This window comes from Drosophila serrata, unplaced genomic scaffold (genome assembly GCF_035046125.1).
Source record: "Drosophila serrata isolate PLE 108 unplaced genomic scaffold, ASM3504612v1 contig_217, whole genome shotgun sequence".
Lineage (NCBI taxonomy): Eukaryota > Metazoa > Arthropoda > Insecta > Diptera > Drosophilidae > Drosophila > Drosophila serrata.
In genome coordinates this window covers 2,395,816-2,421,085 of record NW_028257115.1, presented here as the reverse complement: position 1 = coordinate 2,421,085, position 25,270 = coordinate 2,395,816, and the positions used below count along the sequence as shown (strand labels likewise).

At 39.9% G+C, this 25,270-nt stretch overlaps 3 protein-coding genes and 1 pseudogene across 18 annotated transcripts; 2 read left to right on the top strand and 2 right to left on the bottom strand.

Annotated features, from left to right (window-relative positions):
• Positions 1 to 551: 551 nt before the first annotated feature.
• LOC110187647 (uncharacterized) lies at positions 552 to 6,210 on the top strand. 3 transcript variants are annotated; one of them, XM_086829687.1, is made up of 4 exons: positions 552 to 681; positions 3,365 to 3,685; positions 3,745 to 4,668; positions 4,705 to 6,210. In XM_086829687.1, the coding sequence occupies exons 1-4, from the start codon at positions 610 to 612 to the stop codon at positions 6,025 to 6,027; spliced, it is 2,640 nt and encodes an 879-aa protein (XP_086685813.1). In that variant the 5' UTR covers positions 552 to 609; the 3' UTR covers positions 6,028 to 6,210. The 3 variants fall into 3 exon arrangements, with proteins under 3 accessions (XP_086685813.1, XP_020812718.2, XP_086685812.1); XM_020957059.2 differs by having other exon boundaries at positions 3,745 to 4,698; positions 4,753 to 6,210; XM_086829686.1 differs by having other exon boundaries at positions 3,745 to 6,210.
• Positions 6,211 to 6,759: 549 nt separating this feature from the next.
• On the bottom strand, positions 6,760 to 11,677 carry LOC110187354 (low density lipoprotein receptor adapter protein 1). 5 transcript variants are annotated; one of them, XM_020956748.2, is made up of 3 exons: positions 11,529 to 11,677; positions 8,242 to 8,395; positions 6,760 to 7,493 (listed from the first exon to the last, which is right to left on the bottom strand). In XM_020956748.2, the coding sequence occupies exons 2-3, from the start codon at positions 8,314 to 8,316 to the stop codon at positions 6,972 to 6,974; spliced, it is 597 nt and encodes a 198-aa protein (XP_020812407.1). In that variant the 5' UTR covers positions 8,317 to 8,395; positions 11,529 to 11,677; the 3' UTR covers positions 6,760 to 6,971. The 5 variants fall into 5 exon arrangements, with proteins under 5 accessions (XP_020812407.1, XP_086685815.1, XP_086685816.1 ...); XM_086829689.1 differs by having other exon boundaries at positions 11,562 to 11,609; XM_086829690.1 differs by having other exon boundaries at positions 6,760 to 8,000; positions 11,529 to 11,597.
• A 703-nt stretch (positions 11,678 to 12,380) lies between these two features.
• Positions 12,381 to 23,513, top strand: ZnT63C (solute carrier family 30 member 1). Of its 9 annotated transcripts, none has more exons than XM_020956867.2 (8): positions 12,381 to 12,563; positions 13,268 to 13,332; positions 19,792 to 19,978; positions 20,037 to 20,161; positions 21,215 to 21,312; positions 21,374 to 21,890; positions 21,958 to 22,192; positions 22,251 to 23,513. In XM_020956867.2, exons 3-8 carry the CDS (start codon positions 19,802 to 19,804, stop codon positions 22,473 to 22,475), a joined length of 1,377 nt encoding a protein of 458 aa, XP_020812526.1. In that variant the 5' UTR covers positions 12,381 to 12,563; positions 13,268 to 13,332; positions 19,792 to 19,801; the 3' UTR covers positions 22,476 to 23,513. The 9 variants fall into 9 exon arrangements, with proteins under 9 accessions (XP_020812526.1, XP_086685803.1, XP_086685802.1 ...); XM_086829677.1 differs by having other exon boundaries at positions 12,426 to 12,563; positions 13,133 to 13,332; XM_086829676.1 differs by having other exon boundaries at positions 12,439 to 12,815.
• Positions 22,825 to 23,952, bottom strand: LOC110186927 (drosomycin pseudogene; annotated as a pseudogene). The gene has a single exon (XR_015270933.1). The product of XR_015270933.1 is annotated as a drosomycin pseudogene (transcript).
• Positions 23,953 to 25,270: the final 1,318 nt, after the last annotated feature.

The following is a 25,270-nucleotide window of genomic DNA, read 5'->3' as shown; positions in this document are numbered from 1 at the left end:
AGCGGCACACTTTAAGCGCATGCGCGTCAAACTCAACACATACATGCACACACACGTCATCCACACGAACACTCCTATGTAAGTACGTGTGCGTATACGCAATGTCACGTCTGCGCAGAAGTCTCCTCATCGCCATGTAATGGTAAAGGTAATGGCAATGACAGTGGCTTGTAGGTGTAATTGAGTTGTTGCTGTGCCACCTTTCTTTGCCCCAAGTATGTGCGTGTGCTTGTGCGCACGCACCTTAAAGGCCCTTGGTGTGCGTGAGTGAGTCTTTCTTTCGGTTTCTCTGGCTTTTTGCATTCTTAATAAATCAGCGCGAAGAATATATAAATTGGGCGGCACACCGTTCGGACGGTCGCAGTTAGTATTTCCTAGCCAACGGTGCCTCACAGGTGTGATAGCCGCAGTGCGAGTGCAAGCCTTGGTTTTAAGACCTGGATATCGAAACCGAATTGGATTAAACACCACACACACTCACCCACAATCCTTCACAGCTCCTCGAAAAGAAATCGCCCGACGAAACGGATTATCGAATGTGCTTAAGACAAGTGTGATATTATAATTACATATATAGTGACTTTAACTGAACAATCAGTGTCGAAAAAAATGTGGAAAACCGTGTGTGTGCTGATTCTTCTGTCGGTCCTCTGCAGCGCAGGACCGCTGAGTTCCCACCAGGTGAGTTTCAGAACAATGATCGGGTAGAATCTGTAGATATTGCAAACAGGTGACCTATAAAATTGGAATATTTAGTTTTCCAGTAAAAGTATTATCCTGATAGCAGTTTATCCTTAAATCGACTAATATTGCTCATGGTTTACAAAGTTTTTATTTGTTACGATGAGCGGGTAATATCTGTATTTGAATATCCTTAAGTTGGATTATCTAGTAATAGAGCTAATAGCTAAAGTCTCGAAAAATTATTCATGTTTCAGTAGAAATTTTTTAATCAGGTAAATTAAATTTGGGGTGATTCGTTCATTATTTAACATCTTATAAACCCAAAGTATCCAACTTCCAATCCTATAACCGGTTAAAACGTTAAGCACAGACAACCGGGAATATCCCGCAGACAGCCTGACCACCAAAGTGACCACTTCCGTTCGCCTTAACGGAAATGGTTACTGAGAGAAGAACTGTTAACGAAAATGTTTGCCGGCCCGCCGAGCCATACGATAAAGTTTTAATGGGACACAACTTGAACCTCTGGGGGGACTCGGTGCATTTGCATACTCCCCGTCGAAAATCGTACATCTTCTCGCTCAGTCCCGGCTTATTTGGTATGCCAAGCGTTTAGCCTTCTTTAACGGCCAAGCACCGAGAAACCAAGAGAAACGAAGAGACTTCTTGGTCTAAGGTATTTATAGTCACTTGCAGGTGGCTTAATGACAGGTAGAAGCCGGCAAGAATTCGCCATGTGGAATGTTCCAGGAATAGCTAATTCCCCTTAATACGACAGCCATTTAAAATTTGCAATGAAAATAGCATTACTCATCCATTGGCCCTTATTGGGGATATCACGGGGGAAAGGCTTTCGTTCAAAGCTCATTGAAATGCAGCGCCCAAAATAAATAAAAAAAATAAATCGATATGGCTAAAATATTATGTGATAATATTTGAGCGTTCCGATTCGAAAGTGACTTCAATTGCACTGCGCGGCCCTTAAAGGGGCAGCCAGCCACGGCAACAGGTGCGAAGTGCACAATAAGGCAGGGGTTATTTTTTCGATTCCAGTCGATTCGATTCGATTCGCTTCAATTTTCACTTGCCGCCAACCGAATAGACCAAAACTAGAACACAAGTGAAATTTTTTCGGGTCCCTAGGTGATCGCAGGGTCACGTGCTGGATTTCTTGGATTATCCACGCCGATCACGTACCTTGTTAGCTGAATGATGGTCGCAGCTGGCTAATCATATACAGAAATTAAGTTTAGTATTTGGTATTACGACAAAGTAAAGTAAAATAGGTAGATCTTTTAAAATGGTCATGATAAATTTGTTAAATATTGACTAGACAAGTGGTTAAAACTGTATTTTAGAAGTTGGTCGATGTGCAAATAAAATAGGAACTTAGATACAAAAATATCTTTAACAAGATGAATTTTCAACAAATCATAAATAAGTCAAAAATTTATTAATTCAATTCGGAAAGCAGGTCTGTGCTTGTTTTTATAATGCTGACAAACCAGCGTACTAACTTTTAAAATTTAAAAAACTAAATTTTTTGTAAAATGTTGAAAATTTTAACGATGTAACCAACTTATAAAATTTGCAATTTTCGAAAAAATTTCAAAAATTTATTTTTTGACCAGACATGGCTGGAACGACTGGGCGGTTGATGCTGATTAAGAATGTATATAGTTTATAGGGTCGAAAATGACTCCTTCACAACGTTTCAGCCTTCTGATTTAAAGTAATACCTAGCAAAAAGGTATAAAAATAGACATTTTTTTGAAAAATCAAAGTTTTTCGGACATCATAACTTTGCCGAAATTTCATTAATTTTAACTCGGAAAGCTTTTCTGTACTTGTTTTTGTTGCACTAACAAATCTGCATACTGCGATCGTTGATGCTATTGTCAGTTTTTGACTAAAATTATAAAAGCCTGCAAAAGGTATAAAAACAGACAATTGTTGTCCAAAAATCATAATTTTAAAAACTCATAACTAAGCCAAAAAATCATTCATTTTAATTCGGAAAGCGGATATATGTTAATTTTTTATAGATTAACCAATCTGCATACTCAGTTTTCAAATTTAGAAAATTAAATTTTTTGTCTAATTTTGACAATTTTAATGATGTAACCCCTTATAAAAATTTTCAATTTTCGAAAATATTGTCAAAAATGTATTTTTTGACCGGACATGGCTAGAACGACTGGGCTGCTAATGCTGATCAAGAATATATATGATTTATGGGGTCAGAAACGACTCCTTCACTGCGTTACAAGCTTGTGACTGAAATTATAGTACCCTTGCAAGGGTATAAAACATTCAATAATAAAAGGGTTTGTTTCTTATTAAATAATAATCATTTGCTTAGCCTTATAAAGCAATAAGTTTTACCCTATTGTTGTTGGGTCTTAATTATAATCTTTTAGGTCCTTTATATTTGTAAAACTTATATATTTTTATAATTATGCGCCAAGCATATGTTAATAAAAAATGTAATAAATAAATTTATATATTTATATGTAATATATTTTTCTTAAATAATATTCTACACAACCCAGTTAAATATACCTATTTTGCCAGATTTATATTATGTTTATAGTCTTACAAATATAATATGTATAAATATCAAATGTATAAATATCAAATATAAATAAAATGTACTAATTATTATCTCTTTTCGTTCCAGAAGAGAAAAACCCCAATGGTCCGTGAGGAACCCGTGCCGGCTGAGGTGGAAATGCCAGAGCAGCCTGAGGCGGAGGTTGAGACAGCTCCATCTCAGGAGGCAGCTTCCTTGGGAACCCTCACTCTGCCCAGCAATGCCACCTCCATTCGGGCAGACATTACGGATAATTTCTCGTGCTCGAACAAGACATATGGCTACTACGCGGATGTGGAGAACGATTGCCAGATCTTCCACGTATGCCTGCCGGTGACCTATGCCGATGGCCGTGAGAACACCTTCCGCTGGAGCTTCATCTGCCCCGAGGACACTATATTCAGCCAGGTGAGTTTCCTAGAATGTCACTATTTCATTCGATTTGATTTCAATGCTTCCTTTTCCAGGAATCCTTCACCTGCATGCGCCGCGAGGACATGACCATCGAGTGCGCGGATAGCTCTAGGTACTACGAGCTGAATGGCAACTTTGGTGGTGCAGTGGAGGAGGAGATTAAGCCCACGCCCGAGGAGAGTGAGGAGCCGGAAAAGGAGGTGATGGATGCCAAACCCGTTGAGGCTGAGCCAGAGGTCCCAGCAGAGCCTGTTGTTGTGGAAACCCCCAAGCCCGCAAAGCCAGTCAAGGCCCAGAAGCCCAAGCCCAATCGCCGGAAACCTCAGCAGCCCCACAGAAAGACACCAGTTCCGGCGACCGCTGCTCCCGAAGTGGAAGCTGTTCCTGAACCAGTTGCCGCCTTGGAAGTGGAGGCTAAGCCACCGAAGCCACAGCGATTCACCATCAGGCCGAATAAGGAGAAGCCTCATGCCTTCAGACCCGCCATCGCTGCTCCCCCACCAATGAGAAATGAACTCTTCAATGGCATTCGCAAGCGTCCGGCGATCTTCAATAAGCCAGCGAGCACGAGCACAGCCAAGCCCGTGGAGGAAGCGGAGGTGGTGGTGGTGGATAACGAGCCAGCTGTCACCGAGGCTGTGGTTCAGCTAAGTGAGCCCCAGCCCACTCTGAAGCTGCAGACAATGTTCGCGGAGCCAGCAGTTATTCCCGTGGAAGTCCAAGAGCCCGAGGTTCAGGCTTCCGAGCCAGCCCTGTCCTTCGTTCAGCCAGAGACAGTTCCGGAAGTGGTGGCACCTACAAAGATTGAAATTGATACCAGGATCGAGGAGGTAAAACCCATTGAAGCCATTGAGGAGATTCCCGCTGTCATAGTAGAAAGTTTGGATGAAAAGAAGCCCGAGGAGGAAGAGAAAGAATCAGCAACTCAGGAGAATGTAAAGGCAGAAGAGGAGTTCAAACCAGAAGAAGGAACCAAAGTAGACCACGATGTTAAGTCTGTAGAAGAGGTCAAGCCAGCAGACCAGATCCAAGCTGAAAAGGAGATCATGCCAATCGAGGAGATCAAGCCAGCAGATGCGACCAAGCCAGAGGAGATTCTCAAGACCGAAGATGAGCCTGAGGTACCAGCCCAGGTTGAGGAGATCCATGAAGTCAAGCCCGAGGATATCAAAGCGGATCCTGCCATCATCGAAACCAGCAACTCCAATGAGGAAACCCACGTCAGCATTGAAGCTTTGGAGGCAGCCAAGCCAGCCGATGCCCCGGAGAGCATGCCTGCCACTCCCGAAATGGAGCAACACAGTCCGTTGGTGGAGGAAATCCTTGATAGCAGCAGCAACAGCGCAGAGCCAGTAGAAGGTGGAGAGACCCAGGAGTCCCTGGGTGGCTTCAAGCCAGTCGATCCTGTCATGGCCGCTGAGGCGGAGCAACTGATCACTGATTTCCTTAATACCCTGAAAAAGAACGAAGAGAAACCCGAGACTGACATGGCACCCATTTATAATGCAGATGTGTCCATCGAGGAGGCCAAGCTGCCAGAGCCCGAGATCGTGGACAAGAATGCATCCGTCGAAGAGCAAATCCTAGAAGAATCGGAGCAGCAAAAGAACGAAAAGCATGAGATGATGAAGGACTCACCCATCATCAACATCATGCAGCTCAACCATCTGCCAATGGACTATCAGATCCCAGTTCAGGTTATTCCAATGGATGCTGAGCCTGTTTCCGAGATCTCTGAGCCATCAGAGGTGCCTGAGGAAATGAAGGCACAAGAAACACCAGAGGAAGTCAAAGAAGAAACCCCTACTGAGGAGATCCAAGAAGCTGTGAAAGAAGCTACTCCAGAAGAAGTCAAGGAAACTATTGCCGAGGCAGAGAAGGAAATCACTCCTGAGGCTGAAGCCAAGCCCGAGGAGACGCCCAGCCATGATGATGCCCAGGAGGAGAGCCTAGTTACCGCCTCTTACATGCCCTCCATTAGCATCGATGACATTGTGGAGCTGGTGAAAGAGCGCCTCGACCAGACCCCCAAGAAGGATCAGATGGCTCCCATGGAGCTGATACTCACGCCAGGTGCCGCGGCACCCATGACCCTGGTTCAGAGCACTCCCGTCCAGGCAGTCGAGCAGCAGCCAGAGCCGATGCCCGAGCAAGAGGAGCTCATCCTGCCCATCTACAAGCGCGTCTCAGCCGCCGAACCAGCCATGTCCAAGGTGCAGACGCTGCCCGTGACCGGAAGCAAGGTGGAAACGGTACCAGAATCCCAGCCGGAGATCAGGGAGCCCAAAATGGATGCCCGCAAGCGACGCTTCCTGTTCCGTGCCGATGCCAGCTAAGCTCCCAGAGAGAGATAACAGAGATAGACGGATAGATAGCAGTCCATGGAGAGGACCAGCCTCCTGCTCCCTCTTAGCCCGAACCGGAACCCCGTTCACACCTCCTAGTTCCCTAAAACGCTATCCCACTCATTTGCACCTAGGCAAGTTCTACATTAATTATTTTTGATTTCCTAGTTTTATGGCCACATTTCCCAAAGGAAAGACGCGCACGAGAGTTGAAATTTAAGTTTAGAATTGTTGTTCCCACGAGTGTCGAAGAAAATTACAACAAAAAATATTCAAAAAGAGAAAAAAAATTAAAATAAAAATAATAAAAATTTAAAACTTAAACTACTTAGTTTGCTTTGTGTGGTAAAAATATAATTCGAAATGTTTTCGGCCAGCTAATTAATTCCATCGTGCAGAGGTTTGAGTGTCTTGTGTCTTGCCAAATTGCATTCAACCTCTGAACGGTAGAGATGGTAAGCTTAAGAGCAACCCAAAGACATATTAATAATTTAAATATTATATAAAGTTAAGCCAATAAATAAGTGATTTTTAAAGAGTATGTTTCAGTGAAAAAACTGCACTTTTTCACAACAAAATTCTTCCTCTTCTCAGCACATTAACAAAAGACTTAAAACACAAACTTGTTTGTTTCTAAATTACACATATAAACAAGTATAAAAAAATAACAGAAATTAAATACAAAGATCAAAGTGCTGATTTTGAGACAGAAGATGGAAGGAATTTTTGTTTTTAAAATATTTCAAATACAATATTCGTATTTTATTATAGAAAATCGTTTACAAATCGCATTAACACTTAAGCTTTGGGTAATTAGCTGTATGAGGCAACTACCAGGTGAGAGAACTACAAAATATACAAAATACAGTGGACACTGGACGATAAGTAACTATGACATCACATTGACATTGAACACAACCCCACGTTGCCTACGCCTACGCCTCCGTCTCCTGGTCCAGTTCGCCCGCCTGGATCTCCTCCGGTGTCCGCAGATCGATGGCAAACTTTTGGCGAGTCGGCGTTATGGTGTCCCCGGTAGTTTGGTCATCCTCCTCCCCGGCCAGCTCCTTAACCCTTCGACTGTAATCCTGAAAGGCGGCGGCCAGGGCAAAGGTCAGCTTACGGGCCATCGCCCGGCTATCGCAGACAAAGGCGTGCACCTCGAACGGATGCGGACTAGCCTCATCCTTGACCACAATCATTGCAAAGACCCTGGTGTAGACCAAATCCTGCACTCCGTACGATATTGTGTCTATGGGATAGCTCCAGTGATTGATGCTGGCCTTGGGGGAAATGATCTCCAGTTGGACGCCGTTGGTGGATACCTTTAGGTCACAGTTCGGTAAGACCTTGTTGGGCGGCAGGTTCTTGGCCACGCCCACCATAATATCCACGGGCCGGCGGGTGTACTTGATGCCCCATAATCCACGAGCCACCTCCGAGCCAATGTATTTTACCTGTAAGTAGGGAAATGATATATATTTTAATAAGTTTTTAATAATATTTAAAGTCTAGACAAAAGAGAGTTGCTTCTTGAAAGCTTTTGCTAATTCTTAAATATTATATATTGGGAAACCTGAAACTCTCAACAAAAGACCGCATTTTTCTCTCATTTGGCGTGTGAGAGATTTTTTTGTGGGGGTGCCTCTGGGACAGCTCATTGGTGGCACTCGCTTCCGCTGCGCATGCGTTGCCGTTAGAGTCGCTTCATTTGCATCCGACCTGGCCGCGGTTCTCGACCGGATGTCCACAGCCGGGCCAAAAAGTTGGAGCCACCGCTGCTGCTCATAAGTTTCTGTATGTGAGAGCTCTCTCGGGTTCAACAGGGCGTGACGCGTGCGTGTCTGGCTCTGTTATTTTTCGTTTCATTTTTGGCCATTTCGGTTTCGAGTGCGGGTGGTATTTCCATATGTACATATGTTTGGGTTGGATTACAACACTCGAAGAAAATATAGCATACATTTCTAATTATAAATTGTACATTTAAAACAATAAATACATTTTTTGAAGTAAGGCAATATTAAATGCTGTGCAAAAATTAAATGAAGAAATAAAATATTAAATAAATCTATTTTATCCTTAATAATTTAATAATGTTTCCCAGTGTATAACCCACCATGAAAGAGGTGTTTACGGGGATCGGTGACCGAACTTGTGCCAGTCATTTCACAGCATTTAAATAGCCATTCCGCAATGCAGACTCACCTTGAACGTTATGGGCAAGTCCTCCACATTGACCTGGCTATCCAGATCTGTGGTGCTGCTGCTATTGGAGGCCATTGTCTATATCTTTATATATCAATCTCGTTATCCGAAGCTCTTGGGACAGCTGTGTCAGGTCAGATCACCGCACAACCAACTGAAAAAGGTTACAGCAAAAAAAAAAGATCGTAAGTAAGTGAGTAGTGAGCTCCCATTAGGTGTACCTTCTGGTGGCTATGTAGTGCACATTACCATATCTTCACCGTAATCGCTAGACTTTACATGGTTTACTTTGTGCGCTTCTTAACCCTATATATGCGGATATATACGAAGAGAACACTGTATATCGGTCGAGACTAATTGCTCTGTTTTGGCTTTGTTGCCGGCTGCCGATTGCTACTGAACTGAACTCTGCCAGCGAGCGGCGGCCAAAGGTGTCGCAAGTTGTGCCTCAGGTAAGCTCCACTCCCTCTCGCTCTCAGTCCCTCTGACTCTCCCTCTCCCTCTCTCACTCTCTCTCTCTCTTTCTCTGACACAGGTAGGTAACAATAAATAAAGAGCGCAGGCCAAACAAATGGGCTAAACAAAAGCAACGCTCAGATAGCTTATTTCTCTCACGCGGTGTCGCAGTCTAAGCTCAAACAACTGATATTAGAAGCAACAGTTATGCACAGAAAGAAAAGTAAACAATAGCCTATTACTCTTCAAATATAAATTATTTACAAAAATATATATTAATTATTATAAATATAGAAAAACGAGAAACGTTAAATATAATAAATAATATTAAATATATCGAAATTAGGTATACATTTGGGGATAAATTTGGTACTCTTATGATTCAAGCTAATTTTTAGTTTTTTAATTTTAATAATCCTCATATGTTACCTGACTAATTTTTATATTTTTAAAATAAATCACTGATAATCGCAGTGTATCCCTAGGATATATCTCAGTGTATTTGCAGTGGCAATTTCTTGCCATAAATGGTCAATGCCTGTTAAATCTTATCAAATAATAATTATGAGGTAAAAACCAGCAAGTGGCTACTGATAAGCAATTGCTCTAACCAAAAGATATAGAGTATTCGGCCATCAACTCGGTGAATCACTATTTCCACTATTTTCACCATTCACGGCACCTATTTATTAGAAATGCACTTATTAATATTTCCTCACGCAGCGAGTTGACCACAGGGGGAAGGCTATGGCCAAACAGTTCGAATAATAAGAGCATTATACCGGATATATCGGACAATGGCAATGCTGCAACAGTTGTTGCATGTCTGCAAATTAATGACCAACAGCCAGAGAGTGAAAGAGAGAGGGGAACTAAATTAAAATCAAAACTGAAACGAAATTAAATGAAATGTGTTCGTTGCAATGGATTTTACCAGTGTGACGTCAGCCAATCCCAGCAGATGGGGAAATTGCCAGTGCAACTTGGCTTTTTTTCTTCTATTTTTTTCTATGTACTATTTTTGTATACTATTGTAATGGGCAATGACCCGCCGAACGGCTAACAAGTGACAATGGTCGCCGTGGACAGACACAAAAACAAAACCCACTAATTGCAGGTTAGCTGGAAGCGCGTTCTCTTCTCGCTGTGTTCCCTGATCCAGAATATCCATGGAGATCACGTTCACTGCCACTGGTTAAGGTAATTAAAAAGTTAGCAACGCTTTTCCAATTTTTCACTAATTTTTACCAATAAATATTCAAAAGCTACACTCACTTTTTACCTCTATTTATTACAATTTAGTGGCACAGGCCCGGCTTGGCTTTGATGCTTAACAACAAAAGGGAAATTGTTTTCGATTTTTATTTGGGTTTCCAATAATTTTACAACTTTATATAAAAATAATAAATAATAACATTCGAGAGATAGTGAGATATTTTTAAACCATGGCATGGTAGTATATTTTCAGTCAGAGGCTTAAAACGCAGTGAAGGAGTCATTTCCGACCCTATAAATTATATATATTCGTGATCAGAATCAACAGGCAAATCGATCTAGCTATGACCGGTCCAAATATAAATTTTTAAAATTTTTGCCAATTTTTTAAAATTTGATAAGGGGTTACATCATTAAAATTTACAAAAATTGACAAAAAATTGAATTTTTAATATTGTTTTATTTAGTATACAGATTTGTTAACCTAATAAAAAGCAGCATAGAACAGCTTTCCGAATTGAATTTAATGCCTTTTTGGCATAGTTATGAATTTTGTAAAATTTGATTTTTCGAAAAATTTGTCATATTAAAGAATATCAATAAAAAACCATTCAAATTATATTGGTTTTTGGTTCGAATTTATCTAGAAAATAATTCTGCATTACAAAATACTATAATTTAATAAAATAATGAACAATAGAATAAATACGGAAAAGACACTCAAATTTCTAATCAACACAAGAGTATTAATATTTCGACTTCGTAATGTCTGTTCCCATTTATTTTTTTATACCCAAAACAGGGTAATCTCATTTCAGTCAGAAGCTTAAAACACATCGAAGGAGTCATTTCCGACCCTATAAACCATATATATTCTTGATCAGCACAAGAAACTGCGTCGATCTAGATTACTATATGAACTTCCCGACAATAGTTTCCTTTTGTGTTAATTGTGTTTTTAATATAAGAACTAAAAAATAGGATGTTTTTAACCCCATAATTCTTATAAAAAACCTCTCTCTCCCCTTTCTTTTTACCTACAACTAAGTAGACCACATATTATAATACCGCCGACCATAACCATAACAACAACAATATCAGACTCGCTACACAGCATTAGTCGTAGTTGTGATCCAATTTAGATAATTTTCCACTGGACATTTCAGCTTAAATGGTGCCGAAGCCGGAAGCTGCTCATATGAGCATATCTCCTCTGCTTACACACGTACATACATATTTATTTATTTATTGTTATCATAATAATTTGTTTACGGACACTGATGATTATTATTGTCATCAGACTTGTATATACATACACATGGATATAGTATATGAAGCTTCCACTAATTCGCAATTCTTTCAAATGAGTAATTCACCGACTTTAGGCTTCTTTTATTTACACTTTTGTCAAGTTTCAGCGGCCTGTTATCACTGAGCGAAACGTTTACCCGTTCGCCTAATCTTATCACTCACTCAAACACACTCAAACACACTGATATATTAACAGGTAACATGTTAAGGGTCTTATTTAATTTTAACCCAAATAGAAGGAGCCTGTATGTCCTAGCCGCAGTATGCGATAAAATAATAAATATAAGTAACCACAGGGTAATTACCCGAGCTAATCGTGGCTCTGCTCTATTGTTCACCTGTTCACCTGGAAATCGCGGGACTAACTTAAAGCGGCAACGATCGTTACCAGAGATGAGGCTCTGGCTAGTTTATTGGCCACTTTTAGCCATTTTCAAAGCGACAACGCATACATCTTGTATAAATATGATATATTAAATTTTATATTATTAAAATTATTTAATATTTCGAATTTTATTTAATTTTTTTGTATATATATTTATTTATACCATTATTCTTTATTTAATTTAGCCTTTTTGTTAGCACTCATGAAGTCGATGCACTGCTTGATGACAACTGTGCACTAATGAAAGCAGTGCACTTTGTGAAAGTTGACTGTAGGAATAAATACAATTAAGCATATAGCGATAGTGTTGTTTTGAAAAACGTAACCAGTTCTTAATATATTTTAATTTCAATAATCCTTGTCCTATGTGGTACAAACTGGTTAAATATCATCAATGATTTCAAATCAGTCACAAAAGCTCCCGGCGGTATTATATGTATTTCAAATAGCGATTTCATATTGCCACAACCAAAATATCGATGTTTGACTCCGATAATTACGGTAGGGAAGTGTTTTAAATTCTGTTAATTTACGCTGTTAATGCTTTCACTTCCTACATGTAAACGTGTAAAATTTGTTTATAGAGTTGTATGAGTAAAATGTTAAATTCGGACACGCTTTGGTATTCAGAGTGGCCAAAACTAAAATATCAAAATAAAACAAAAAATGTATTGAGAGCGGATATGTTATGAATTTTACATTCTCCAAAAATGAGCATACGATCCCAAGTGTCTGTAAACATGTAGAATGGTTTTCTAGACATGTAAGATGTAAAATGTTAAATAACAGCACAGAGTGACCAGCAAAAATATCAACAAAAATGTGGCAACATTACAAAAAAAAAACAAAAAAAAACCTCGGCGAAGCAAATAATTTTTTTCCACCGCGTTTTCATCACCTGTGCCGTGCGCCGTTTTCGCAGGTGGCAGTAATCAACTCTCAGCGCAGCGACTCGGTAAATTCACGTGGAAGCGAAGGCCCCGAAATCGGGACAAGTGCACGTGCCGTTGTGAGCCCGCAGCCCCTTTTTCATTGCTCCATGTGTGTGTGATAGGAAGTGCGTGTGTGTGTGTGTGCGCCACCCCCCTGAATAGGGCGCAGGAATTTTGCGTCAAACTAAAACGTCTTAAGATTACTTTGCATGCTGCGCATTTCGTTCAACACTTGCATTTCCATTTCCTTTGCTCTTGCAGTAACAACAACAAAGGCGAGCTACAAAATCAGACGATGTTTTCCGTCTTTCTCCACTTTTATCGCGAAACAAAAGCAGTGCACTTGTAAATACAGTGAACATCGGTTACAGGGAACGAGGGGGAAGCTGCAATCAGCAAATGCTGTTTTAGTGTTCTTACACGCGTTATTGTTGCGGAATAAAAATATTATTTTTAAAAGCCTACAGTAAACGTACTAAAGTTGAACTTTATAGAAAAGCTGAATTCATAAAATAATTATTAACGCGTTTACTCGGTTATTATATTTCAAGTTAACCAGAGACCCTATTTTAAAAACCGCTTAAATTTGCAGAAAATGTGCTTATAAAGCTAAAAGATTTAAAAATCAAATAAAAAAATTCTCAGTCGGGAAAAATATTGAACCTATAGTTACTGAACTTGATAAATACGAATAGAAAATTAATTCCATAATTAATATCGATTTTAGCAACGTCGCGTTTCTGCAATCAAAGATCATCAACTTTAATTACTATTTCCAGACTCCAAACTAAGGTAAGTTCAATTTCTCTAAATAATGTTCATTTGTTAAGATAATTACTGTTATTATAATATTCAAAACAAGGTACCTAGGTAGCACTTTTTCATTTCTACCAAAGTTAACCTGTTCAACCATGTCTTCCTTCCTGTCCATTGTTATTGCTATAGTGACCGAGCACCTGGGTCACCGACCTGGGCGGGTCCTGTCAGGTAGAGGCGTCCCCATATGATGTCTCCCTTTTGACAATCGATCTGATCCCGCGGCTTTCTTTCGAGGGTCTTTTGCCTAGGACTTGTTATACTTTATTTATGGCCGTTTCCCGTGATTCCCGGCCTCGAAAACTGGTTTTCCGCACATCACTTGCCGCTGTCATTATCATATATAGCCCATGCGACGACGGGCTTAATCATCGTTTCTCGTATGGATTCTTTATCTCTCAAGTTCTCTCTGAGTCACTGCCATTGTTTTGGTCGATGTTCCGTGCCGTGCGGATTTCCCTGCATTTTTTGTTTTTTGTTTTTTTTTCTATATTTGCAAGAAATATAAATACAAAAACAAGAAAGAAAATTCGCATTTATAGAATCGACATTTTTATGTGTCAATTATTTATAAAAGTACATTAAGTTTTTATTTCCTGTATCCTTTTTTTTTAATTTTTATTACCATTTTTCATTTGAAATTCCTTTTTGAGAAGTCTATATATACACATACATATGTACATATTCCTCCGCCCCTAATCAAATCACAGTAAAAATGTCGCCTGCTCGCTATGGTTGAAATAATTCGATTTAAAGGTCACCCAAGTGACTTCCCAACTCTTTTTGTTCTCCCAGTTCATCAGCGAAAATTTCCTGGGGCTGCTGGGGCGGAGCAAAAATCAATATGTGCTAATTTAATTTTGTGGCAAACAAATTAAAACCCACAAAACTCACCGCCCCAGCACTGCTGCTCTGATTTATACGTTCAATTATTTATTCAGTTGATTTCGTTTGGTTTCACTAGTGAATATTTGATTAGCATTTAATATTTGATACTGGACAATTTGATTTGTGGGTAAACACCTTGGCGTTGCAGTTCTGAAAAAGAGGCCACAACTGGGTTATGTTTGCCATGGTGACCATAAAGTCGCTTTAATTTATGATTGCAACCAAAGTAGGTTAGGCTAGGTCCAGATAAGCCGCCTCCTTCTCTACGGACAAAGACCGCATCCAACGATAGCATATTCTAATCTCAAAGGTAGTCCGGATGCAGCCTTCCTTTCCAGTGGAATTTGCTGACCATATTGGAATTTTCATGGGATATGATGGAGTTATTCGGAAATTTGGAACATTTATTAAGAGAGCTATGAAAGGACAAGAATCTTAAGTATTATCAACCTTTTTTAAAGTTTAAACTTTGTACATTTCTTGATCTAATGTATTCAAAAGGAGTATAGTTTTATTACATTGTTATATAAATATTTTTCCAACTTTGAAGTTTATTAAAAGCTCTGTGAAACTATCCATATGCGGCCTTGACATAGTTGGCTCCAACAGCAAGGAAGGGCTTTCACATACCCCAGTTGCATTTATATGTATTGTGTTTATTGAAATTTGATTTGTCAGTTTTGCTATTTGTTTATCGCTGTGCCACTCCTTGAAAATTGGGGCAATTGAGTTGCCGCTGGCTATATATTTATTAGCTGACACATCCATGCAATACTTTTACCTCTCCCCTGCCAGCCAGATGCAATTCTTTTCGACTCTTTTTTTGTTCTCAGGAAAAGCAACCCACCCACCTCCCATTCCGGCTTTTACTTTTTCCTTTCTTTTCCGTAGCACTCCCGGCTGCTTTCCGTCCGTTCCTTTCCGTTCCCGGGGGTCTGAAAAAAGGAAAGAAAAAAAAGCGAATCGGGTTAATCGTCGCCACGTTGGCGTCCTAGAGAACAAATGATTCTCTTTCGTTTGCTCCCTCGTTTGTGGGTCAACTGCAATTTCTGCCATTAAAATAATTATTTGATTGCCATTCTGCTTTTAAATGTCGTGAATGATGTAAATGTCCCCCTGAAGGTAGAGCTAAAAAGGTAACTAACTAAAAGCAAACATAAATCAATAGAGTTTAGGTTTATTTTAGTTTTATATTATTATATCATATAGTTTGGTAAATCATTATACATTATATTAGAGCTCAACCCATATTTGTTTTTACAATTCTTTTGCAAGGCACTCCTTATCATTAAATCATCTCTGAATATTTATAGCCTGTCCTTACACATAACAAAAAACTAGATAAGGGGGAAAATCAATAAATGACACAGAAAACCCTACTACGTATTATTATTCAGTTACTATCAAGTTTGGTACTTTAGTTGAATTTACTTAAAACTAAAGAAAGATTTGCATTATGTTAAATTACTTTAATTCCTGTTTAATTAATCTTGTTTTACATTTCCGATCGCCCAATTAATTCTTCTATCTGATAGAGTTTTTCGAGTACTTTTGTACAACATAAGCGATCGATTTTTCTTATCATGCCGAAAAATCTTATCACATTATGCTGGCTGCGCCTGGCTCAGTAACCCACAAAGCTTACCCTTTTCTAGGAGAGTAAACCATCGCCCAGCTGGAGAGACCAATTAAAGCACCTGACCTAGAATATTTGTAGCCTAGTTTTCGACCAGTCGAGAGTGCATATGTTTTACATGGCGACTTCACATCTCCATCCACATCCACATCAACCTCCTCCTCCCGCATCGCAATTGTACTTTGATTCAATCGAGTATGAGCTGCATGTTAAATTGTCTGAATTAATTGCGTAGGCCACGCATGTCACGTGCTCTTCACTGAGAAATACTAGTACATAGTGCATTGTATATAGTATATGTAAACCATATAGATACGGTTGTGTTTCACACCTCCCACTTTGGGGGGCTCATCCTTGAGCTAGAGCCAAACCGGAAATCTAGAATAAATATTCAAAATTTTCTCTTTGATTCCCTTTTATACTTTGTTGCTTGATTGTACATATTTTGCATATATATTTATATATATTTTTGTAGAGCAGATCACGTACTTTTAGCACCAAGGCCGAGTGGCCAATGTCAAGTTAAATTTAAGTACAATTGACATCGAAAGGGAATTGTTTATAGTTAGGGCTTATTGTTCACTTTTTGACTTTAGGAAGTGAGGTTTCTAAATGTCTAAAACTTAGACTTGATAAATTTCAACACTTTAATCACATTTAACCAAAGACTTTGAAATCCGTTGCATTTCTTCTTCACTCTCCCAAATGGCTGCTGTGACACAACTCGGCCAGGGCATAATATTTGGTCAGCTAAAAGCCGCGAAAGAGAGGGACATTGATTTCATCAATAGTGTAGCCATAGTTTTTTGTCCGTCCATTTATGCGGAGCACGTCCGCCCATTGGACAGGGACAGACATGGATGGGGCTGCCTGGAGGGCTTAAGAGCTCTACCGGGCGAAGGTGGCTATCGGCTGCCGGCTATCAGCTGCAAGTGACACATTTTAAGCCTTGCCAGTTGACCACTTTGTTGGCTTGCAGCACTGTTGGCCCTATCTGCCATGTGCGAGGAGCAGGTACTCGCTACCACAGGTACTCGGCCTACGGCAGGGCAGGGAAATCGGGTCCGGGAATTTATTCAAACAGTGCCTATTCGAGTGTGAACGGACGAGGTTTCCAGTGTGCTCTCTCCCCGCGATATATAGATACGGGCACGAGCTCAAGTATTTGCCATTATTTAAATACTCTTTTTTGGAATCCATTCGCTGTGCATGTAAGTTGTTATTCAGCTCATTTCCTTTCATTGCTCATTGTTGATTTTAGATTAATTTGCTTGCAGCGCACTGCAGTTGTTTAATTAGATCGTTCTCTTGGTGTAATATGGGTTATATACGATAAGGTGAAAATATGTAATTAAAACTTTGGATTTCTAGACAAAGCCTTCTTCACTACCCTAGTTTGGTTTATAAAACCTAGTTTGTTTACATAAGCTAACTTCTAAGCTAGAAGGAATGCAATATAGTTTTCTAAGTTATTCCCTTGATTAAGGCATATTTCTTCAAGCAGAACCACCTTGTACGCCAAACCTTAAGCGATATTTGATATTTTCGCGTTCTGTTTAAAAACTTGTTGCCATTTCCTGGACTAGTGTTTATGAATCGTGAAATTGAGCCACTGGTTTTCCTCAAGCTGCCAGCTCAATGCACTTCAGGGAAATCCCAGCGCCTGGCTGGCAATAAAAAAGAAAATATACAAATAGTAATGCCTCTGAGTAAATATTTGGCTGACTGACAAAATGTAGCAGCCTCCACATTGTATGCAACGATGACTCCGTGTCTCAAAGTGCCCATCCAGGTTTCAGATTCGCTCCCAGCCCTACTTATCCCCAGCAGCAGCCAGTTTTCTGTTCATCCGATAAGCAATTGTTTGCTTTTTGCGCACAGGCTGCCAAATATAGGCTTATCAGGCCGTGTTTATCTAGTTTAGTCATATGTGGTTGTTCGCAGGCGGCCATGGGTATGGAGATGGTAGGGCCAGAAGATCGGTCCGTTGCCCAGATTGTGAATAAAGTACACATTTATTGGCATTACTGCGCACGGTACACACACGGTACACAAAAAAAAGTCGGAAAGAAAATTCTGGGCAAGCCGATAAAGATCCAAAAGAATGCAAAAATAAAATGTGAAGAGTTGTGCGCTTTTGGCGTCTCGTGTGCCAAGCGTTCTACAACGAGCATTATTTATGGCTGGCGGCGGTGGCTGCGGGGGAGTGGCCGGGCCAGCCGCGATAACAGCAAAACGCGAGGAGATTACACAATCAGTTAGTTGCCATTGTTACTTAGTAGGAATGGGAATGCTGCTGACGATGATGCGGATTCCGGGACAGTGATCCCTGCCTGGTAACAGGCCGTATATCTAGAGACTACAAAGGAACTAGGTATGCTAAATGGGTTCTATGTTTGTGGCATAATAATATGGTGTGGTGTAAACAACAAGAAAGGAAGGTCCCTGAGTCAAAAACAAACATTTCTGATACGAAAAATCCCTTCAGAGTCATTACAGGCAACAGAAAGTTAATATAAATCAATTTCACTACTTGTAAAATATATTTTAATATATTCTCTGAAACTAATAGTAATGTCATGAATTTTTGTTCTTTCTTTAGCTGAGTGTACACTTCCTTAGCTTGGTTGCTTGGCCAACGGGGAATAGTTTAGTGCTTATGCCGGGGGTTTTACCCAAAAGAAATGCAAATTGTTTTCTTGGCCGTCGCCACAGCAGCAACACCAAGCTAAGGTAAAAAAAACGTCACCGTCACCCTTATGTATTTAATACGATTCCCACTGCACTGCCCTCTCTCCATATTTTACCTGGCAACGTTTTTTGTTTTTTTGCCCCGATGCCGATACATCTCTTTGCTCACCATCGTCGCCGATTCAGTTGAAAATGTTTTGTGTTTTTGTTTACATATCGCGTTTTGCCACCGCTGCTGATTCAAGGGAACATGCCTGGCAGTCCAACGTCGATCTAGAGTAGCGTCCAACCCGATCAGTCACTAGGAGGAGTCCCAGACCCCCAGTCTAAGCCTTCCAGGCAGCCGAAATGCAGTTCTTTGCGTGAGTGTCGTACTGCAAAGAATGCAAGAAAAGAAATACAATATTATTTTTTAAAGGATAAATACGAGTGAATAATTCGCATCATTTATACCAGTATTTTTCTACCAAGATTAAATCTAAGGTCAAGATTATTTCAACCTAAATTAGGATCCAAATTAGGATTAGGACCCTACTTTCAGATACTTTTCGTTGTTTTCCATTTACTCAACCGAGACGTAAAACTATAAAAGGCCATAGCCAAGCCCCTCATTTTCGTGCCATTTTCAGGCCTCTAAGCCATCGCTTTAAACTGGGCTTTTTGATAGTTCCCAATTCCTTCCTTCTCCCCCCTACAGCATATAGCATTCAATTAAATCCCTACATCGAAGGGGAAAAGTTTTGCCATCACAAAAGGCTAAATGGAACTAAATGGAAAACAGTTCGAGCAGCAACAATGGAAAACAATTGAAAAACTCAATTTGTTGGTAATTTGTTTGGGTGTGCGTGTCGTCTCCAGTGTCTTTGGTGTGTGTACTGTGTGTGTTTTGCTGTGCGGCAAAAACGATTTCAAAGGTTGGCACATTGCAGGCGATTTGTTGACTGCATAAAATATAGGTTGAATGAACTGAGAGAGAGCTAAACTTTGATTGATATTTCGAAAGGCCAATATATTGGTTATGGGTGGTGGCAATAAAATAACAGCTGCCCTTATCCCCAGTCGTTATTCGGTTGTTTTTCCTCTTTAAATAATTGCTAGACACTTTATTGCTTCTCTCCAAGGCACTGGTTTTTGATTTTAGGTGCATTTTTAAGATATTCTCATTACTTTTAATACTATTTATATATTTGCTAACTATATACAATTTTATATTTTTGCAGCTTCTCCAAAATGGCCAAGTACTCGGGCAAAAAATGCCGCCTGCTCTCGATGATGTGGCTGACGGCCTTCTTTTTCTTTGTGGAAATCATTGTGGGCTATGTAACCAATTCCATGGCTCTGGTAGCGGACAGTTTCCACATGCTGGGCGATATTGCCGCCCTGGTTATATCTTTCCTGTCTGTGAAGGTGAGTTCATGCCATCCCCATTGCAAAGAATTCCTACTAAATTGTCTTACCTCGACAGATGTCGCCGAAAAAGTGGTCAAAAAACACCTTTGGCTGGGCCAGAGCTGAAGTTCTTGGAGCCTTGGTCAACGCTGTGTTCCTGGTGGCCCTGTGCTTCAGCATCACCATTGAGGCGTGTAAGAGGTGAGTTTCCCTTGAATTAATATAGGAGAAATATTCATAAAATATCAGAAAGTATAAACAACATTATCTCTTTAAAAGTCTTCCCACATAAATTGAAGTGCTTCTCATTTCAAATTAAAAACAATTTCTTATTCCTATAAGGGGTTTCGTAATCGATTTAAAATATTTAATCTCTCATAATTCCTATCAATCAGTAGAAAAATCTGCTTTCCCGAGCATTACCCGCATTGAGAGTAATTACGGATCAACGATCCACACCCAAAACCCAGTTGCTCGATGATCTGTGAGAAGTAAGCAATAATAAGCTCCTCGCCTTGGCATCGCGGCGTGTGTATTAACGTGATTTGATTAAATTTTCTTGAATCACTTAATTCGTTCGGATTTTACTGCCACCTTTCTGTTCGCATAATTCTCTGTGTGTTTTGTGAATTATTCACTTGATTTCCATTTGCATTCCGGGCGCATTTTGCGCGAATATATATATCAAAAGCTTTACGAGGTGAATCTGTTGCCAATAGCTACTGCTACCGATACCCTTTTATTTACTGGGTAACGCCAGCTATTGTTATTTATTTAATACAAAAATCAAATGCCTAATAAATTTCTAGAACAAACAGCCTTTACAAAAATTCGAACTGCCTAATCGGATTATTGATACCATAATCTCTGACTGAATTCATTTAAATTTTTAAAATTGATAAAAACTAATGACATAATTGCAAAAACTTTGTAGAGTGTTTAACCATAATTAAAGCCACAATAACTGATAATTTCTAAAGCCATAAACTAAAATGTGCACTGATAAGGCAGGGGTACGATGTCCAGAAGTTGGTGGAATGGGAAGCACTTTCCCATTGATAAAAGTATACAAAGTATACTAAGATAAAATCGGGGTACAGCAATTTGTGAGAATAATATGTTGCTTACAGTGAAGTTTAAAGAGATTGTATAAAACATTAATCACTTATTAACAAACCGATTTTGTTTAACTACTAGTCTAATAATTAACCAAATAAACATTATTATTAAACCTGTATTTATGTCTTTTTTCAGATTCATTGAAGAGGAACCGATTCACGAGCCCGAGCTGCTGGTTATTGTGGGAGCCCTGGGCCTGTTGGTGAATGTTATTGGGCTCTGTCTGCTTTACGGTAAAATAAACTTATAAATATATTTAGTTAAAAGCTATAACTTACGAATTATCTATTCCAGAGCATGGCGGTCACCATGGGCACTCGCATGGCGGCGGTCTCACCCGCAACCACAGCCGTCTCACCGAACTGGCCAACATGGACGAGGGCGATGATGAGCAGAACGATTATGCCTATGAGAAGCAAAAGGAGAAGCAGGCAGTGAAGAAGTCTAGTCATGGTCATAGCCACGACCCCGGTCAGATGAATATGCGCGGCGCCTTCCTGCACGTCCTGAGCGATGCCCTGGGCAGCATTATCGTGGTGATCAGTGCGATGGTTGTGTGGAAGACCGAGTGGAAGTACCGTTACTATATGGATCCAGCCCTGTCCATCGTTCTGGTGGTCCTGATCCTGCATTCTGTGTGGCCGCTGCTTCGCGAGTCTGCCTTGATCCTGCTACAGACGGTGCCCACCCATATCCAGGTGGATGCTATTCAGAAGCGACTGCTCGAGAAGGTCGACGGTGTGCTGGCCGTGCACGAGTTCCATGTGTGGCAGCTGGCGGGAGACCGCATCATTGCCTCTGCCCACATTCGGTGAGTTTGTATTATATTCTTTCAAAAGTAAGCGTGATCTTACCCTTTTTTGTATTTTTTGTTACAGTTGCCGTAACCTGTCGGAGTACATGAAGATTGCAGAGAAGGTCAAGGAGTTCTTCCACAACGAGGGTATCCATTCAACCACCATTCAGCCAGAGTTCAGTGAGATCGAGGGCTGCAATATGTCCGATGGCACCTCAAGCATCAACATGAGCGGCTCCGACTGCTGCGCCCTGGATTGTCCCACCACGGAGGAGGGCTGTGTCAAGGCCACCTGCTGCCAGAATAACAACAAATTGGTGAGCTTAGGATTTGATTTCATCTTATCAGAATCGTATTTCAACTTCCCTATTGCAGAACCAACTGCCCTCACCCACCAACTCACCGTATTTGTGCCGACAGCGCAATGCCGCCCGACAGGCTGGCGATGTGGAGGCGGGCTCCCTGCTGGAGGTCACCGCTTCCAGTGGCAACCAAGGAGGAGGAGCCGCAAGTAGTGCCACCGCCACCGCGACAGCAGGAGCGTCAACAACTTCAATTGCGGCGTCGGCAGGGTCAGCGGGAAGGAGTGATTCATTTTGACAACAGCCACAGCAACAGCAGGCACAACAACATGTACACTTTGCCACGACCAAAACAGCAACCGCAGCAGCCACTGCCACCGCAGCTACAACAACAAAAGCAGCCACAGCAGGAGCAACATCAATACGTGATATAAGGTACGAGCCAAGCGCCAACAACCCAATGACTTCCAGCAGCGCGATGGACGGCCTGTCGGTGACGGCCCATCGGCGACGGGAGCTCCAGTTGCTGGCCGAACAACAGCAGCAGTATCAGGAGCAGGTGCCACCCCTCAGCACCCGCAACGGTGACGAGGTGGCCCTCTAATTAAGGAGCCTAGTTTAACGTTTTAATTGTGCGTGCTGCAAGACTGGAGACTGGTCTGCCCTGGTGCAGCGTTCGTGTTTTAGTGTTTGTATCATTATTTGTTCTTAGTGGAATTTTAGGCATAAATGGGAGAGCATTGAATTGATAGATGAGGAAAGTCGCTGACCACTGAGCTAGTTTAATTGAAGAATCAAAAGAAAAAAGAGAGAAATATCTGATAGTGCAGATTACACAAAGTTTAATGGAACATGCAGTTAATGATGATGTCATTCGTATATACTATATATAGTATGTTAAACCCCTTCGATTGTAGTTAATTAATTGCGTTAGTTGTAAGTCGATAAGAGAGCCCAACCAACAGAGAATACATATGTACTACGTTTTTTACATTTTGAGAAAGTTTATATACCTACGTGAATAAATAAATTATTGTATTCAATAGTTAACTACGGATTAGCGAATGACTAAAGACAGTTTACAAAATACATAGAGGTATTGTGTGTACGGTTAGGCATATAGTCCCCTATTCTTAATAGTCTTAAACGCTATATGTAAAGAGAAGAAGAGTTTTTACCACACAAACAAGCGAGAAACTAGTTTATATTTAATTTTAATTGCGTCGAACTTTATAATGAATATACATTAAATGCAAACATCATGTATTATTTTATGATCTGCATTGACTTTCACCTGTATATGTTTGTAAATAAACGCCAAACATAATCAGCCCAAGTTAATTGTAATTAATGCATTCCTTGCATTGTCAAAACTATTGGTTTGTATTGAAGATAGTAAAACGTCGTTACACAATTCATGGTTGGTACATCGTAAGTATGTATTAATAGGACTTCTATATTTGTTTAAATTATTTTGAATATTAATTACAGAATATAGAATCATATTTTGATCTAAAAAAAAAACAGAAGTTGGCTCAGCATCCTTCACACCAACATTTCATACTGGAACTGCAATGTCCACTGACACGTCCTTCTTCCTTGCAAAGGCGTCGGCACTGTTCACCGCTCCAAGCCCAACAGGGTCCAGAAAACGTTCTAGAAAGGCAGTCTCTTGCCTCAGCCACGTTGGAGTCCAGAACCGCAATCGTCATGATGGCAAGGAAAAGACACAGGAACTTAAGCTGCACCATTTTTACTGATACTTTCTAATTATTATGAGAGCTATTAATTGTGTTTGATATTGACAACTCGCGATGGAGCTTTTATAGGAGGTGGATCTTTTGTGTTGACTCCCTTACCTCATTCGAAGGCGTTGAACACGGTTTCAAAACGATATTTCCTTATCTTAAGATAAAGAGTTTTTAGGAAATACTTAGTAGGAAGAACAGTTCGAATACTTGCTTTACAATCTACATACATATATAAAAGACTATCTGTATTACCCGACAGTAATTTCTTCAGTCAAAATGATTCCTCATTTTAAAATTAACAATGAAATCAGTTTGCAATTTGAAAATCTTTTATGAAATAATCGCATTCTTTCAACTACATGCATATACAGATATTTTTATACCCTTGCAGGGTATTATAATTGCAGTCAGAAGCTTAAAAAACTATGAAGGAGTCATTTCCGATCCTATAAATCATATATATTCTTGATCAGCATTAATAGCCGAGTCGATATAGCCATGTCCGGTAGAAAAATAATTTTTTCACATTTTTTTTTTTAATTTTACAATTTTATAAGGGGTTGCATCGTTAAAATTTTCAAAAATTGATAAAAATTCGGATTTTTTTAAACTTTAAATTGAGTATGCAGATTTTTTAACCTTGTAAAAACTAGCATAGAAAAGCTATCCGAATTAAAATTAACGAATTTTTGGCTCAGTTATGAGTGTTTTAAATTTTGATTTGTCAAAAAAAAATGTTATAATAACATTAATAAATACCGAAAATTTTAAGCTTTACTATGATCGACTTTGATTCGATTTTATAATTTAATTGCTAAACTTGCTCGAATTACCTGTCTTTATAAACTATGAAACTATTCTTTCTTAAAACACACATGGCGTATACTTAATTTAAGGGTTTTTACGTTAAGTATACGTCACGTAGGCTCGACTTCTCTTTAATCGAAGACTATTTTTATACTCTTGCAGTGGATTATAATTTTAGTCAGAAGCATGAAAAACAATGAAGGAGTCATTCCCGACGCTATAAATCATATATATATTCTTGATCAGCATCAATGGACGAGTCGATGTAGCCATGTCCGGTGGAAATTAAAATATTATCAAAATTTCACAATGTTATCGTTAAAGTTTTCAAAAATTTATTTAAAAATGGAAAGTCAGTCAGACGAGATGACCTAGGTTTAGTTAGTTCCTTGTCGAAGGTCTTAAGAGCTAGTACACATTAGGTGCAAGAGGTTTAGTATTATATACAACACTTAATTGTGTTAAATAAATAAATAAAGCTTTTGAGTAGATATCGCCAGATCAAATAGTGGCCTTCCTTATCGGCTTTCTCGGA

Coding starts and splice junctions, on each gene's coding strand:
- ZnT63C (XM_086829675.1), top strand. Junction 19,979..20,036: donor TATCTTTCCTGTCTGTGAAG/GTGAGTTCATGC, acceptor TTACCTCGACAG/ATGTCGCCGAAAAAGTGGTC. Junction 21,313..21,373: donor TGGGCTCTGTCTGCTTTACG/GTAAAATAAACT, acceptor TATCTATTCCAG/AGCATGGCGGTCACCATGGG.
- LOC110187647 (XM_086829686.1), top strand. CDS start 610: ATGTGGAAAACCGTGTGTGTGCTGATTCTTCTGTCGGTCCTCTGCAGC. Junction 682..3,364: donor GACCGCTGAGTTCCCACCAG/GTGAGTTTCAGA, acceptor TTTTCGTTCCAG/AAGAGAAAAACCCCAATGGT. Junction 3,686..3,744: donor AGGACACTATATTCAGCCAG/GTGAGTTTCCTA, acceptor TTCCTTTTCCAG/GAATCCTTCACCTGCATGCG.
- LOC110187354 (XM_020956748.2), bottom strand. CDS start 8,316: ATGGCCTCCAATAGCAGCAGCACCACAGATCTGGATAGCCAGGTCAAT. Junction 7,494..8,241: donor ACTTGCCCATAACGTTCAAG/GTGAGTCTGCAT, acceptor CCCTACTTACAG/GTAAAATACATTGGCTCGGA.